Below are 15,511 nucleotides of genomic sequence, written 5' to 3' on the forward strand. Positions count from 1 at the left end.
GTAGCAAAATTGTGTATACTGAAGACAAATAGTATTGCCTATAAAAAGTTAAGTAAGGAATTACCAATGCTACTAAATGGAGAGGAGTGTTGGTGATCATATTGCTATGACACTGGATACTTTCTTGGAATATGTTTATGAAAATTGAATATCAGGAAAATAAATAAATACACACACACACTATTGCAGCTACTAGAGTTTGGACTTGATGGAACTCTTCCGCCTAATTTTTAGAGTCGGCTGTTCCTGGAACTGAATTTGACCCCTCTCCTCCTGGTGAGATGGCAGTGCTGCTTTAGTTTTGGAACTATGTTTATCTTATTTTTCACTGATGTAAAATGTCTGTCAGAAACTGAAAACAAGAAGTTGCTCCTGTTTCCTACCCCAACAAAACACCATGGCTCAAGATCAAACAAATTGCTTCAGCCCAAAAATTGCTTTGCCTCCCTAGCATATGCACAACTGCACCATGAATTCCAGAGTACCACTTTATTCTGCACCCACACTGTAATAAAGCTGTAGGGTGAATCACAAAAGTTATGTATGTTACTTTATGAATGAAAATGTAAAATAAAACTAAAAAGGTCATGACTACCCTAAACATTGAATTGACCAATGAAGCATCAATTATATCCCATTTTACATAAAGCTACAAACTTATTAAATCTGAGCTTATTAATTGGGTGATGTAACTTTTCATCATGGTGCTCCTGTTTACATTCACATGATTTGCAGTTAACTAGTTTTGACACTTAAATACAGTGGAGCTTGTACGTGATTTCTATTTGTATGCAAGTTTTCTGAATTCCCACACTAATTACATTTGCAATACAGTTTTTCTGATTAATATGCAAATCCTATACATGCAGATTTTTTTTCTCTCTCGCAAAGGAAGCTTTATTAAAACTGTGAACCCATTATAATTAATGGGGCTGAGTCACTCATTGTGGATAGCTGGGATTAATAGCCAGATTTGTGTTTGTGTAGTAAGGGATTCAGTAAGATAGATACAGAGAAACTATTTCCTCTAGTGGGGGATTCCAGAACAAGAGGGCATCATTTTAAAATGAGAGCTAGGCCATTTAGGAGTGAAATGAGGAAGCACTTTTTTGCACAAACAGTAGTGGAAATCTGGAACTCTCTTCCCCCAAAACGGTGTGGATGCTGGGACAATTGGAATTTTCAAGCTTGAGATTGATAGATTTTTGTTGGGTAAGGGTATCAAGGGTTATGGAACAAAGGTGGGTAAATAGGGTTGAGGTACAGATCAGCTATGATATTGAATGATGGAACAGGCTCAAGTAGCTGAACGGTCAACTCCTGTTCCCATGTTCCTGCAAATAGCACAATGGAAGATGGTAGTGGTTGTTGGAGGCCGATCATCTCAGCCCCAGGATATTGCTGCAAGAGTTCGTCAGGGCAGTGTCCTAGGCCCCACCATCTTCAGCTGCTTCATCAATGACCTTCCCTACATCATAAGGTCAGAAGTGGGGATGTTTGCTGATGATTGCACAGTGTTCAGTTCCATTCATAATTCCTCAGATAATGAAGCATGCAGCAAGACCTAGACAACATCCAGGCTTGGGCTGATAAGTGGCAAGTAACATTCGTGCCACACAAGTGCCAGACAATGACCATCTCCAACAAGAGAGCGTCTAATCACCTCCCCTTGACATTCAACGGCATTACCATCGCCGAATCCCCCGCCATCAACATCCTGGAGGTCACCATTTATCAGAAGCTTAACTGGACCAGCCACATAAATACTGTGGCTACAAGAGCAGGTCAGAGGCTGTGTATTCTGTGGCAAGTGACTCACCTCCTGACTCCCCAAAGCCTTTCCACTATCTACAAGGCACAAGTCAGGAGTGTGATGGAATACTCTCCACTTGCCTGGATGAGTGCAGCTCCAACAACACTCAAGCTCGACACCATCCAGGCAAAGCAGCCCGCTTGATTGGCACCCCATGCACCACCTTAAACATTCACTCCCTCCACCACCGGCGCACCGTGGCTGCAGTGTGTACCATCTACAAGATGCACTGCAGCAACTCACCAAGGCTTCTTCGACAGCACCTCCCAAACCCACGACCTCTACCACCTAGAAGGACAAGGGCAGCAGGCGCATGGGAACACCACCACCTGCACGTTCCCCTCCAAGTTACATACCATCCTAATTTAGAAATATATCGCTGTTCCTTCATCGTCGCTGAGTCAAAATCCTGGAACTCCCTACCTAACAGCAATGTGGGAGTATCTTCACCACACGGACTGCAGTGGTTCAAGAAGGCGGCTCACCACCACCTTCTCAAGGGCAATTAGGGATGGGCAATAAATGCTGGCCTTGCCAGCAATGCCCACATCCCATGAATGAATTTTTAAAAAATTGAGGTGTCAAATGACGTTATGTCAGCTTACTTTCCATAGAATTGATAGTTATCAATCTTGTGTTTTACGTATATGCTGAGGTCAAAAAATTTTCAAATCAAGCAGTGACGATCTGTGTTTGGAATGACAGGTGCTAATACCTCCTTACATGTCTCTGTGTCAAATTTTGTTTGATAACGCTGCTGCACTGTGCCTTGGGACGTTTTACTACGTTAAAGGTGCTATATCAATGCAAGTTGTCGTTGTTCAATTGAAACATTCAAAAAATAAATTGACTGATTTCAGATTAAACAATTAAATTTGTGCCTTTCTATGATGATTTTCTTTTTTACCCTCTTGAGTAAGTTTTAGCAGTGCTTTTGTCAGACTTAGATAAATTATTACAATGCTCTATTTTGGTCGATTGGGGAGGAAAAGAAGACCGATGGCCTTCTGTTAACTGATCGGTGGTATTGATACCAGCTGTGCGGTCCAAGGTCCAGACCAAGCCACCCTCCTAGGTGGTCGGAAGCACAGTAACCCACACTGATTCCTCCTATGAAACCAGTGTAAAAATATCAAAAAATAATTTGAGACATTTAAAAAAAAGAGTTTTCTGTATTTTAGACACAGAAATCGACTGGAGAGCCTATATGGATGAGGTGGAAGGCGTGATTAATGGAACATATGATTACACCCAGTTAAAAGGTGACACAGGACCTCTAGTGTAAGTATAGGGCACAGAGTTCCTACGTTACAGCTAACTAATTGTCTGATCAAGCAACATAAATGATCTGCACTCACTAATTTTGTAAATGTGTGTATTAATGCAGTTATTTTTAATTAAGTGTACAAATATAAATGGGTTTTCTTTCTCCAGACTTACTGAATACTTTTTCTTCTCCACAATCCCCACGCCCCCCCCCCCCCCCCCACTGTAGATTTTCTCCAGTATCGCCTCTCCTGTCCAAGGCTGAAAATCTGTTGTCAGGCCTCTGCCATCCATATTCTATAACCAGCCATTGGGCAAAGTGTTTGAATGGCCAGGGTGATTGGGCATCTTCCTACCCCTGTGGGAAAGTGCCTGACTGCTACTTGGCAACTGTCCACAATATTACAGAGGAGATCAAGAGTTCACTGTGTGAGAGAATCATAAACTGAGACCTGTACCACACCACTTGTTAGCAATGGTACATTTGTGAGAGTGCCTGGTAATAATGCTAACCTAAGCAGAGATACATGTACTGTAAGGGAGATGATTGCAGGTGATACAACTACTGCCACCTTCTGTGGGATGACATTTGGAGAGAAGAATTTTGCAGTTATATTGCGACACCCTATCAGCTATTATTACATGGGATTCTGGGATTTATTACTGGTATCTTGGGGATTACGTTCACCATTCTGTCCATTTTTCTTTGAAATTGCAAATCAGTGGCCTTGCCTTTTGTTAGTGACTGGTTATCGAGTGAGGTGCCTGACAAGGAATTTGCTGTGGGCACTTAGTAATGCAAGTTTTGTAAATGTATGTATTTATTTTAGTGCTCATCAAGGTGAGGGATCACAGCTGGGAATAGAACAATTTACGACTTTGGATACCTAATGTTCACATTGAACGTTCCTAGGTCAGATGCAATATTGCTAGACAAAAGAGTTAAGCTCCCTCTTCACTACTGTAAAATTGTGTTCGGGATGGAAATCTGTTGACTTTTCTGTTGATATCCCAGTATCATCTCTCCTAAGTCTTTCTATCCTCCTAGTAATTGTCAGGTAAATTTGTGAGACAATTGCTCTTCCTATCCCAAGGACAGTGACTCGTGCTAAGGTATGGTCCCATAAGCACCAATAGCCTATTATACCACATGCAAGTGGCCATTCTTTAAGTGTAACCCTAAACGGTGTCAGCTGGATATTCAACTGCAGCTGTCATTAAAGCTGTAATTACCCAGTCTCTACATATGTAGTTTCCAGCAGAGGCAATAGGGTGGTGAGGAGAGGGAAGTACTGTTCCCCAGCTCCTGAGCAGTGATGAAGCCAGTTGTGGTGCCCCATTTTCACCCTAGTTAAAGTCAGCTAACTGTTTGTGATAGGAAGAGGAGCATTTCCATTATATTGTTATAACTAGATTTGAATGCATTGTGTTTGTTACATGGTACAACTAAAGATGCAAATAGATACCAAATATATATGAATCAATACACAGCGGCATACAGAATAGTAATTGTACAATCACTGGAATTAACACGTAGGACACTAATATGCTGTGCTATCCTTTCTCTGCACAGTTATCCTGCTGGGTTTGTTTATATCTTCATGGTGCTGTATTACATCACAGATCATGGAGTGAACATCCACCTCGGACAGTACATGTTTGCCATCTTCTACCTCATCACCCTGCTGCTGGTCTTCAGGATTTACAATCATACAAAAAAGGTGAGTAGCATCTTGGAACTGTATAGTATGGAAGTGGATCATATTTTTCATGCAAATATTTGACCACCTTAATTTCCATACTGCCATGTGCAGGTCCATAGTGTGAAAGTAGACACTTAAAAAAAATGCTACAACATAAGTACATCTCTACTTGTAGTGAAGAATACATGAACTTTTCAATGATTGTGGCATAGGATGTAATGAAAGTCAGAATACAGTGGTCAATCCTGGTTCCCAGCACAGATATCAGGAATAATCTCAAGTTTCCTCATTCTAACCCCATTCTACTAGGCTATTATCGCAATTCAAGTGTTGTCCAGACATTGATGGCTTTAATGTCTTATCTGAGAAGGCATTCTTCTCAAACCTTTTTCGATGGAAGTGTTAAACAGCCACAAGGAATGTTACAACAGTGTCCTTTGATTACATTTTTCTTCTCTTCCCCTCCTTTTTGAGAGGTATGTGAACTTTACTTCATGTCTCCCTCTGAAGTCGAGCGCTCACCATGTTTATCATCTTGACACTGCACCCTCTCATTCAGTGGTTATAGTATTATTAGCCTTTTGAATTCCAAGATTTAATGACTATACTTTTGTCAGCAGTTCCAACTGTTTTAAAATGATCTTCTACCCTCCCTTTCTTCAAATCTTTTACTGAGGTGCAGTTGCATCTGGTACCTTGCCCGAGCGGCCATTGTTCATCTCTGAGCTGTCTGAGCTTTTTCATTGAGTATTTGCAGACTATCCACACTGCATATGTGCAGACATCACAACTGAACCTGATCCTGTCCTCACACAGCATCCACACACGCAGAGTTTCAGCAGGGGGTGTCAATGTACAGCAATCAGAAGTAAGAACCTTGGCCCATCCCAGGGCTATTGCAACCAGTTGATGTGCCCTACCACTGCCCCAGCTGAGATCAGCTAACTCAGCACAGACTGGTTTTCTATGGCCCATATATTTACCTCTGAGCTATAAACTTGAAAGAAGTTGGTTGACATAAGAGTGAGAGAATCAATGGATGAGTCATTCCTGGACTCGTGTTGCCTAAGAGTAGGCCACCTGATGTTTTCTGAGTTAGTGAATAGTGTATTGCGTTTTATAGGTCATTTTGATAACCTTTGTTCTCTAATGTTTACTGGGGATTTTTCTACAGACAAGTTGTGGGGGTTTTGCATTCCATTAGATAAATGTGTAGTAACAAAATTCTACATAATAGTGTTTGTAAAATACTAAAATTCAAATGTCCACGCTTTCCGATCTAACATTTTTTTTCCAGGTTCCGCCATTTGTGTTTTTCTTCATGTGCTGTGCTTCCTATCGGATCCACTCTATCTTCATCCTTCGACTCTTTAATGACTCTATCGCCATGATGATCCTCTACATGGCTGTGAACCTCTTCTTGAACAATCGCTGGTCACTAGGCTGCTGTTTCTTTAGGCAAGTACTGTAACAAGCAATAATTTAATTTGTGATATTATTCCAGTGTAGAAATAGTAAAAATTTACAAAATAGGAAAAAGGACAGGAAAAGACCAGATGGTCGATCAAGCCTTTCCCATCCTAACAAAATGCAACCAACGTCCACCCCTCCGCTCACCCTTTGCAGTCATGCAATCTCCTGGGAGAGCCAAAAATATAGTGAAAAATCTTTAGGCCAATTTAGAAAAAAATTCTAGGAAATTCCATAGACAAGTAAGCTCCAGGAGACCATGGTGACTGATATCATTAATCCTCATTAACCTACCTATCTTGTATAACTCAAGGACCCAGAATTTGCTGGAGCATGCCCCATTAGTTAGAGCTGATAATGACACAGCAAGGGCAGCTGGGACCTTGGTGAACGATGGGACCAACAGTATATCTCCTTAACCAATGAGAGTTAAGGATTGAGAAAGAAACTGAGGAACGACAGAGAAGGAAAAAGGGTGAATTAGACTCCTACCAGGTACAGAAAAAGAAATAGAGAGGGAAAGAAAGATTGGATTGAGTGAGAGAAAAAAGAGACAGAAAGGAAAAGTAAGAAAACAAATTTTAAATTTTTTAAATCTCTAAGAACAATTTACTACCTGCAGGAATGAAACTCCAAAGTTTTAATTGTGCCCTTTCTGGGCCAAAGAGGTTGAGTGGCATTGCAGGAACATAAATCTTGTCATTAAAGGGGACCGTACGCTATTAAGTACCAGCCCTAACTTTCTGCAGTGAGTTTCATTGGTAATTAACGTGCAAATGCAGCAAGTTTTTGAAATTCACGGGGAGGTTGACAGCGAGCTGCTGTTTACACGAGGCTAACAGTGGAGCAGTGCAAACCGCCCAGCAAGTTTTGGCAATTCGCAACTCACTCGGTATCTCTTCCTCGCCACAAATTGTTGGACGATTTACACGTTAATAATGGTGTGCTCATTATATTCACCACTATTTTGCCAGCAAATTCTTGCCCAAGATGTCTTCCATTCATTGGAACTCATCCAGTTAACTTTTGAATGCCTGAAGCGAACCCACACACACTGCATGTATTGCAACCTGTTCCAGCTGCTACAGACTTTCTGTGAACAAAGCACTTCCTAGCATCTAATCTAACTCTTTGCTTTCATAGCTTGGAATGATGCTCCCCTGGTCCTCCCTTGGTTATCTGGTTCAAATAACCATTCCACTTAGACAAAATCTAATCCCTTCATTACTTTAAAGACCTCAATCATATCTCCTAGAAGTCTACCCTTTTCCAATGTAAAAAGCACTAGTTCTCTAAGCCTGTCTTGATAACTTAAGCGAGGGATCAGAGAGGCTTACCTCTAATACTTTTCCAGGGTCTCGATATCCCCCACAGTGTTCAAAGCAAGGTCCTGCAACAGCAGTGAGATTAATAACTGGTTAATCTGGTTAGATGGTGTTGGTTGAGGGATGAACCTTGGCCAGGACATTTGGATGACTCGCTGCTCTTTTTTGCAAAAGTGCCATGTCCACCTAACAGGCAAATGTGAGCCTTGGGTTAATGTTCATGGCACCTTCAACAATGCAGAATTCCCTCAGGACAGAATTGAAGTATCAGTCTAGATAATGTTGCTTTATAGTGGGGCTTGAACCTGCAACCTTTTGACTCAGGCTAGAGTGCTATGACTGAGTTAAAGTGACACTTACATCATGTAATGTGTGTTACAGCACTACCCTGGCATCTCTGTCCTTGAGTTTAAATGTAGCTCAGAGAGAGGGTTGCAGGGCTGTTCTTTACAGCCACTATTTGATAAAGTGTTATTATCTTGTTATTTCTGGAACTAAATGAATCCAAGCCATGCCTATAAGAGGGAGGTATTTCCTCTTTGATGGGCTGTTTAGGCTCCAAGTAGAATTATTGATCCAGTTTGCAGCAGATACTTCTCCACAACACAAAACTAGCCAGAATTTAACAAATATTGAAACTAATTGAGTAGTTCCACACAGAGATTATAAGAGACCATGTAGAAAATAAATACAAAAAAAACATCGGTGCAACAGGGAGAATGCTGCTGAGGTTTAGGGTGACACATTGGCTGCAATACATAAGGACCTTGGAGTGATTTAAATTGTCACAATGATTTAATGTTCCATTTCTATTTCAAAATAGAAATAAATCTGTTTCTGAATCCAGATTTAGTTACAAAATATATATATTTATGAATATAACATAATTGGCATATATAAGAAAAAATAAATTAAAAATAAACACAACTCACTAACAGCCATACAGACAGTAGAGATAATTTTTACCTTTACCACTTGGGCAGTAAACCAGCGGAGCAGATCGCCCACCGGAACTGACAATTAGGCACGTTCTAGAACAGGCAAGCAATCCACTCCGCCAGTTTACCATCCACATGGTAAAGGGGAAAATTACCCCCTGTTTACATTTTCTTTTATTTTACAAGAACAGTTTTTAGTTAACATTCTCTTGGACCAAGAAATGTAAACTTTATCCTGTTTGTTCCCTGGGCAGTTTAGCTGTTTCGGTAAAGATGAACGTTTTGCTCTTCGCTCCAGGACTGCTGTTCCTTCTCGTCTCTGAGTTTGGATTGGTGCGGACCATCCCAAAGCTTGGCATCTGTGCTGCATTGCAGGTATATGAAAACTCAGGTGTGCAGCTTCTCTCTGAACTGGAATAGCTGTAAAATGTAAAACTACAATTTTTGTATTTAAAAATCTTAAATATTCAAGTAACTGTGGTTTCTATAGATCACAAGGTAAATATTTCTGAGGAAAGCCATTCGGCCTGTCTAAGCTCACCCTTCCAGAATGATCCTATAGTTCCCTTTCCACCAATAACAGCATCTAGTTGTTTATTAAGTGATTCTAGGGTTTTCATCTGCACTGTCCATATCATGTACACATCACTCTTTGACTTTTATTATCTTGAACCTGTGACACTTTGTCCAACTCTCACAGTTTGGTTTGAAGTAATTTTCTTGATCTTTTTCCATACTGTTCATTATTTTGTATATCTCTATGTTCACCTTTTAAGTCTGAAAAGCCCACTTTTCTCCAATCTTTCCTCTTAACTCTCCCCTGATGCAAGGGATAATGACTATCATTGAATTGTCTCCAGATCTTGAATGTCTCCCTTGAGTGTTGTTGACCAGAACTGGACACAGCACTCAAAGTGCACTCTGACAAAATACTATACAGTTTGAGCATGACTTCCCCTAACTCCGAACCACTTAGGTATTCTCAATTTATATTTGGCCCCTAATTAAAATAACTTTCCCATTTTCACCACACCCTTTTTATCTCTTCTTAGAGCAAACAGTATTTCTTCATATTCTGACCGAGTGCTCTTCATACCTCTAATGGTAGCTATATTGTAATCATGTAATACTAATTTCTGCACCATTTCTGCTCAGAAACTTAGTGAATAGCGCTGGCGAGATATTCTGCAATACAAACCTAACTTGGGCAAAACTGTTCAATGCTAGTAAACGGAGCTCATCATTAATTTTATTTAGTCATGTTCGTATGGAAGCTGCTGTATTATCAACCAGTATCTCAATCTGCTTTCTTTAAGGCTGATGGATATTGTTCTTAGCAATGATTAGATCAGATTAAGTGCAATGCTCCTGCTGAATTACCACATCTCAAATCAAAAATTCCATATTTTTTCTACCCCACCCCCCGCCTTACCTTCACACTCTGGACTAGATTGTCAGCTTGCCGCCTGGGCGTAAAACGGACGTTGCAGATCGGCCATCCGATATAGAAACTGCCTAATTTTTATTTCCATTGAAATTATGCCATGCCAGTTTTATGCCCAGGCATCAAGTTGAAAATCTACCCCTCTGTTTTTGTCCTCTTGCTGTGTTATTCTTGAGGTTGCATGAGATCAGAACATTAGATCTGTTTGAGGAGGGTTTCCTGGGTATGGATTTCTTTTCATCTCCACACATCTTCTCATTATTTAAATTGGCTTCCTGTTATTTGATATTGCTGCCTGTGACCTACTGTACAGGAGTATTGTGAAGTAATTGCTTTGTCATATCAGATCCATTGTTTAATTTGAGTGAATATTTTATTATAGTGGGTAAGAGGACAATGAAGGTTTGGTGGATGTTGCTAGTTTTTTTTTTAAGGATCAAACAACACTAATCTACAAACAAAATAAATGATGGTTATATATTTTAAATATAATTAATCCCTCTACATCTCTAGATTTTCTTCAGAAAATAACTTAATTAGGCTAGATTATCAGTTTTCATAGTTGCTGTCAACCACATATATGTTGAAAGCCCATACTACCAACTATTTGCAATGTTCATCAAATTTCTTTACTGACCATGTAATACATTCATGGTGATTTCACCTGATAATGCACTATCGGTGGCATACAGCAATACTCCCACCGCCACCCAACAATATAAAGATGACGAACTCTACAATTCCGGCTTCGCCCAGGATCTGAATTTTCATGGGCCCAGGAACTGCCTTTGGAAGTCGGAGGAAACACACGCCTCCCTCCTTTTGGGCCTCTAATGGACTCACTAAAGACTAGTGGTTCACCACAAATGAAAAATTTGGACACGTGTTCAAAGGTCATGAGACTTCATCTGAATACTGCTTTCCCACCACGTACAGGGCAAAAGAAAAAGCGGACTGGTTGCATCTGTACCATGCTTGTCTAAGAAATTTTGTGGTCATTGCCTAATTGGTGGTCAATTAGCAGGATGTCTATATTGAGTTTTTTCCCAAAAATCAAGCAATCCGTGATTTATTTTGGCGGATAAAGTCAGCTTCTTCTAGAAGCTGGTAAATATCTGTTCCTAAGGGAGATTAACGGTTGTAAGGATAAATACAGAAGAAAACTTGAAACAAGAAAAGGGCATTTGGCACACCAGGCCTGTTCCTTCTGGAGATCATTTTGTTCTGCATTGTACCTATTTAACATCTGAAGGAAAGGTTCTAGAAAGTTTATCCCTGTCTCCAAAAAATTACTAGAGCAAAGCTCCAGAATACCTACCTAATTCATTATCCTGCATTATACATCCTAGACCTGTGGATGCTTTTCATATGACATTGCCATGATGCCAGCAATTCAAGAACTTTCTTGTTCCACATGTCACTTGATTATCTCAACCAGTAATTACCTTTATAACTTCCTTTCACCTGAATTTGACTGGTTTGATAAGAATCAGCCCAAAGCTCTGTTTCCATCTCAAAGACTGTTGTTTTAAATAAGTGCAGTTGTGGCTGTGCAAGGATTCATGCATTTCAGCTTCAGTTTTTGTGCTCTAGGAAAATATTTTGTCAGCATTTAGTTGTTACTATGGAAATAACCATGCATACACATTAGACGCTTAGAAAAGGGTTTTCAAGTGTGCAGAAAGTGTAGCTGTATTTGAGTTGCTATGCATGTGTAAATTTACTTTTGAGCATTACATATTACATAAAATGTACAGCACAGAAACAGGCCATTTGGCCCAGCTGGTCTATACCGGCGTTTATGCTCCTCATGAGCCTCCTCCCACCCTCTTCATCTAACCCTATCAGAATATCCTTCTATTCCTTTATCCCTCATGTGCTTATCTAGCTTCCCCTTAAATGCATCTATGCTACTCATCTCAACTACTTGTGGTAGCGAGTTCCACATTCTTATCATTCTTTGGGTAAAGAAGTTTCTCCTGATATCCCTATTAGATTTATTGGTGACTATCTTGGGCCAAATTTTGCAGTAGCAGGGCATTTAACGACGTCTGCCATTAGTTAGACTTGATCATGCATGTTTACGTTTTAAATTTTTTGCTTAGCAAGTTGCTGAAAGTGCAAGCTGATAATGTCGCAGCGAGGGAAACAGGGCATCTGAGATGAGTGAACTGGGCAAGCAACTGTGTATCTCCTTAATTTCACAATCCTTCAATCTGATTGGTTAACAGCGCAAGGACTAAGAAGGAAGTGTAAATTAGAATGGGCAAATTCAATGTCAAATCAGTTACAGAAAGAAAAATAAAGATTGGATAACGAAAGATTGGATTAAGAAAGAGAGTAAAAAGAGACATAAAGGAAAAGTATTTTTTTTAAAATTAAGTTTTATATTTTTTAAATCTCCAACAACAATTAAAACCTGAAGGAATGAGATTCCACAAAATAGTTAATTTTCAGTGCCAAAGAGGTTGATTGGTAGTAATTAACAGTTATCACATCGTTAAAAGGGTACTTAGACTAGGATGGACAAGACTTAACTTTCTGGCAAGTTTAGTTCGTATCTACCATGCAAATACAGCAACTTCACACCATTCAATGCATTTCAATGGTGAGGTAGACAGCGAGATGCCGATTTTGCGAAGCTAACTGCAAAGCAGCACAACTCGGACAGCAGCTTTTGGGTATTTTAGTTTAACCACGCATCTGCCCCTTGCCTGAAGTTGCTGTACCTTTTGCGCATAAGTAAGCTGCAGGCGCAAATAGCCACATGGGAATACGATGTCGTGGCGAGAATGGAGACCTGGCTCAAAAGAGGGCAGGATCGGGTACTAAATATTCCTGGATACATGGTGTTCGGGAAAGATAGAGAAGGAAAGAAAGGGGGGGGTTGGTGGCAGTGTTGATTAAGGAGAATATTGCAGTACTGGAGAGAGAGGATGCCCTGAAGTGGTCAAGGACAGAATCTATTTGGTTAGAGTTAAGAAATAAAAGAGGTGCCATTACACCATTGGTGTATTCTATAGGCCGCCAACTAGTGGGAAGGATATAGAGGAGCATAGAGTAGTGATAACTGGGGACTTCAACTATCCTAATATAGCCTGGGATAATAATAATAATATAAGGGCCAAAGAGGGGGAGGAATTTTTGAAATATGTTCAGGATAACTTTCGTAACCAGTACGTTTCCGGCCCACTGAGGAAGGCAGCATTGCTGGACTTGGTTCTAGGGAATGAGGCGGCCAAGTGGAGCAAGCGTCAGTGGGGGAGCAATTAGAGAGCAGCGATCATAGTATCATAAGGTTTAGACTAGCTATGGAAAAGGACACGGACCACTCTAAGGTAAAAATACTCAATTGGAGGAGGGCCAATTTCAATGGGATGAGAACAGATCTGGCCCGGGTAAATTGGAATCAAAGATTGGCAGGCAAAACTGTAATCAAACAATGGGCGGCCTTTAAAGAGGAGATGGTTCGGTACAGTCTAGGCACATTTCCACAAGGCAGAAAGATAGGGCAACTAAAGCCAGAGCTCCCTGGATGACAAAAGAGATAGTGAGTAAGATGAAATGGGAAAAAGGGGCGTATTACAGATGTCAGGTTGATAACACAAGTGAGAACCAGGCAGAATATAGAAAGTTCAGAGGGGAAGTGAAAAAGAAAATAAGAGGGGCAAAGAGAGAGTATGAGAATAGACTGGCGGCCAACATAAAAGGGAATCCAAAAGTTTTATACAGGCACATAAACAGTAAACGGGTAGTAAGAGGAGAGGGTGGGGCCGATTAGGGACCATAAAGGAGATCAACTCATGGAGGCAGAGGGGATGGCCGAGGTACCAAATGAGTACTTTGTATCTGTCTTTACCAAGGAAGAAGATGCTGCCAAAGTCTCAGTAAACGAAGATATAGTTGAGATACTGGATGGGCTAAAAATTGATAAAGACGAGGTACTATAAAGACTAGCTGTACTTAAAGTAGATAAGTCACCCGGTCCGGATGGGATGCATCCTAGGTTGCTGAGGGAAGTAAGGTTGAAAATTGCGGAGGTACTGGTCATAATCTTCCAAACATCCTTAGATACGGTACCAGAGGACTGGAGAATTGCAAATGTTTCACTCTTGTCCAAAAAAGGGTGTAAGGATAAACCTAGCAACTATAGGCCAGTCAGTTTAACCTCGGGGGTGGGGAAACTTTTAGAAACGATAATCCGGGACAGAATTAACAGTCACTTGGACGAGTGTGGATTGATTAGGGAAAGCCAGCATGGATTTGTTAAAGGTAAATCATGTTTAACTAACTTGATAGAGTCTTTTGATGACGTAACAGAGAGGGTAGGTGAGGGCAATGCAATTGATGTATATATGGACTTCCAAAAGGCGTTTGATAAAATGCCGCATGGTAGGCTTAACATCAAGGATGGCCCATGAAATAAAGGGGGCGTTAGCAACATGGATACAGAATTGGCTGAGTGACAGGAAATAGAGAGTAGTGGTGAACGGTTGTTTTTCGGACTGGAGGAAGGTGCACAGTGGTGTTCCCCAGGGGGCGGTGCTGGGACCACTGCTTTTCTTGATATATAATAATGACTTGGACTTGGGTGTACAGGGCACAATTTCAAAATTTGCAGATGACACAAAACTTGGAAGGGTAGTAAACAGTGAGGAGGATAGTGATAGACTTCAAGAGCATATAGACAGGCTGGTGGCATGGGCGGACATGTGGCAGATGAAATTTAACGCAGAAAAATGTGAAGTGATACATTTCGGTAGGAAGGATGAAGAGAGGCAATATAAACTATAGGACACAACTGTAAAAAGGGTATAGGAACAGAGATCTAGGGGTATATGTTCACAAATCGTTGAAGGTGGCAGGGCAGGTTGAGAAAGCGGTTAAAAAAGCATACAGGATCCTGGGCTTTATAAATAGAGGCATAGAGTACAAAAGTATGGAAGTCATGATGAACCTTTATAAAACACTGGTTCGGCCACAACTGGAGTATTGTGTCCAGTTCTGGGCACCGCACTTTAGGAAAGATGCGAAGGCCTTAGAGAGGGTGCAGAAGAGATTTACTAGAGTGATTCCAGAGATGAGGGGCTTTAGTTATGTGGATAGACTGGAGAAGCTGTGGTTGTTCTCCTTGGAACAGAGACGTTTACAAGGAGATTTGTTCAAGGTATTCAAAATCATGAAAGGACTAGACAGAGTAGATAGAGAGAAACTGTTCCCATTGGTGGAAGGTTCAAAAACCAGTGGACATAAATTTATGGTGATTGGCAAAAGAACCAATGGTGACATGAGAAAAAGCTTTTTTACACAGCGAGTGGTTAGGATCTGGAATGCACTGCCCGAGGGGGTGGTGGAGGCAGATTCAATCATGGCCTTCAAAAGGGAACTGGATAAGTACTTGAAAGGAAAAAATTTGCAAGGCTACGGGGATAGGGCAAGGAAGTGGGACTAGCTGGATTGCTCTTGCATAGAGCTGACATGGACTTGATGGGCCTAATGGCCTCCTTCCATGCTGTAACCTTTCTATGATTCTGAGATTCTATAACTGCGAG

General features: G+C 40.8%; 1 protein-coding gene across 1 annotated transcript in view; it reads left to right on the forward strand.

The window, feature by feature from the left end:
* alg3 (ALG3 alpha-1,3- mannosyltransferase) overlaps window positions 1–15,511 on the forward strand; it is a 36,178-nt gene that overhangs the window by 707 nt on the left and 19,960 nt on the right. Inside the window, exons 2-5 of the mRNA XM_067995149.1 lie at window positions 2,995–3,094; window positions 4,653–4,800; window positions 6,080–6,240; window positions 8,770–8,890. Of these exons, the coding sequence (XP_067851250.1) occupies window positions 2,995–3,094; window positions 4,653–4,800; window positions 6,080–6,240; window positions 8,770–8,890 (530 nt within the window). The remainder of the gene's footprint in view (window positions 1–2,994; window positions 3,095–4,652; window positions 4,801–6,079; window positions 6,241–8,769; window positions 8,891–15,511) is intronic.

This window comes from Heptranchias perlo, chromosome 13 (assembly GCF_035084215.1).
Source record: "Heptranchias perlo isolate sHepPer1 chromosome 13, sHepPer1.hap1, whole genome shotgun sequence".
NCBI classification, from domain to species: domain Eukaryota; kingdom Metazoa; phylum Chordata; class Chondrichthyes; order Hexanchiformes; family Hexanchidae; genus Heptranchias; species Heptranchias perlo.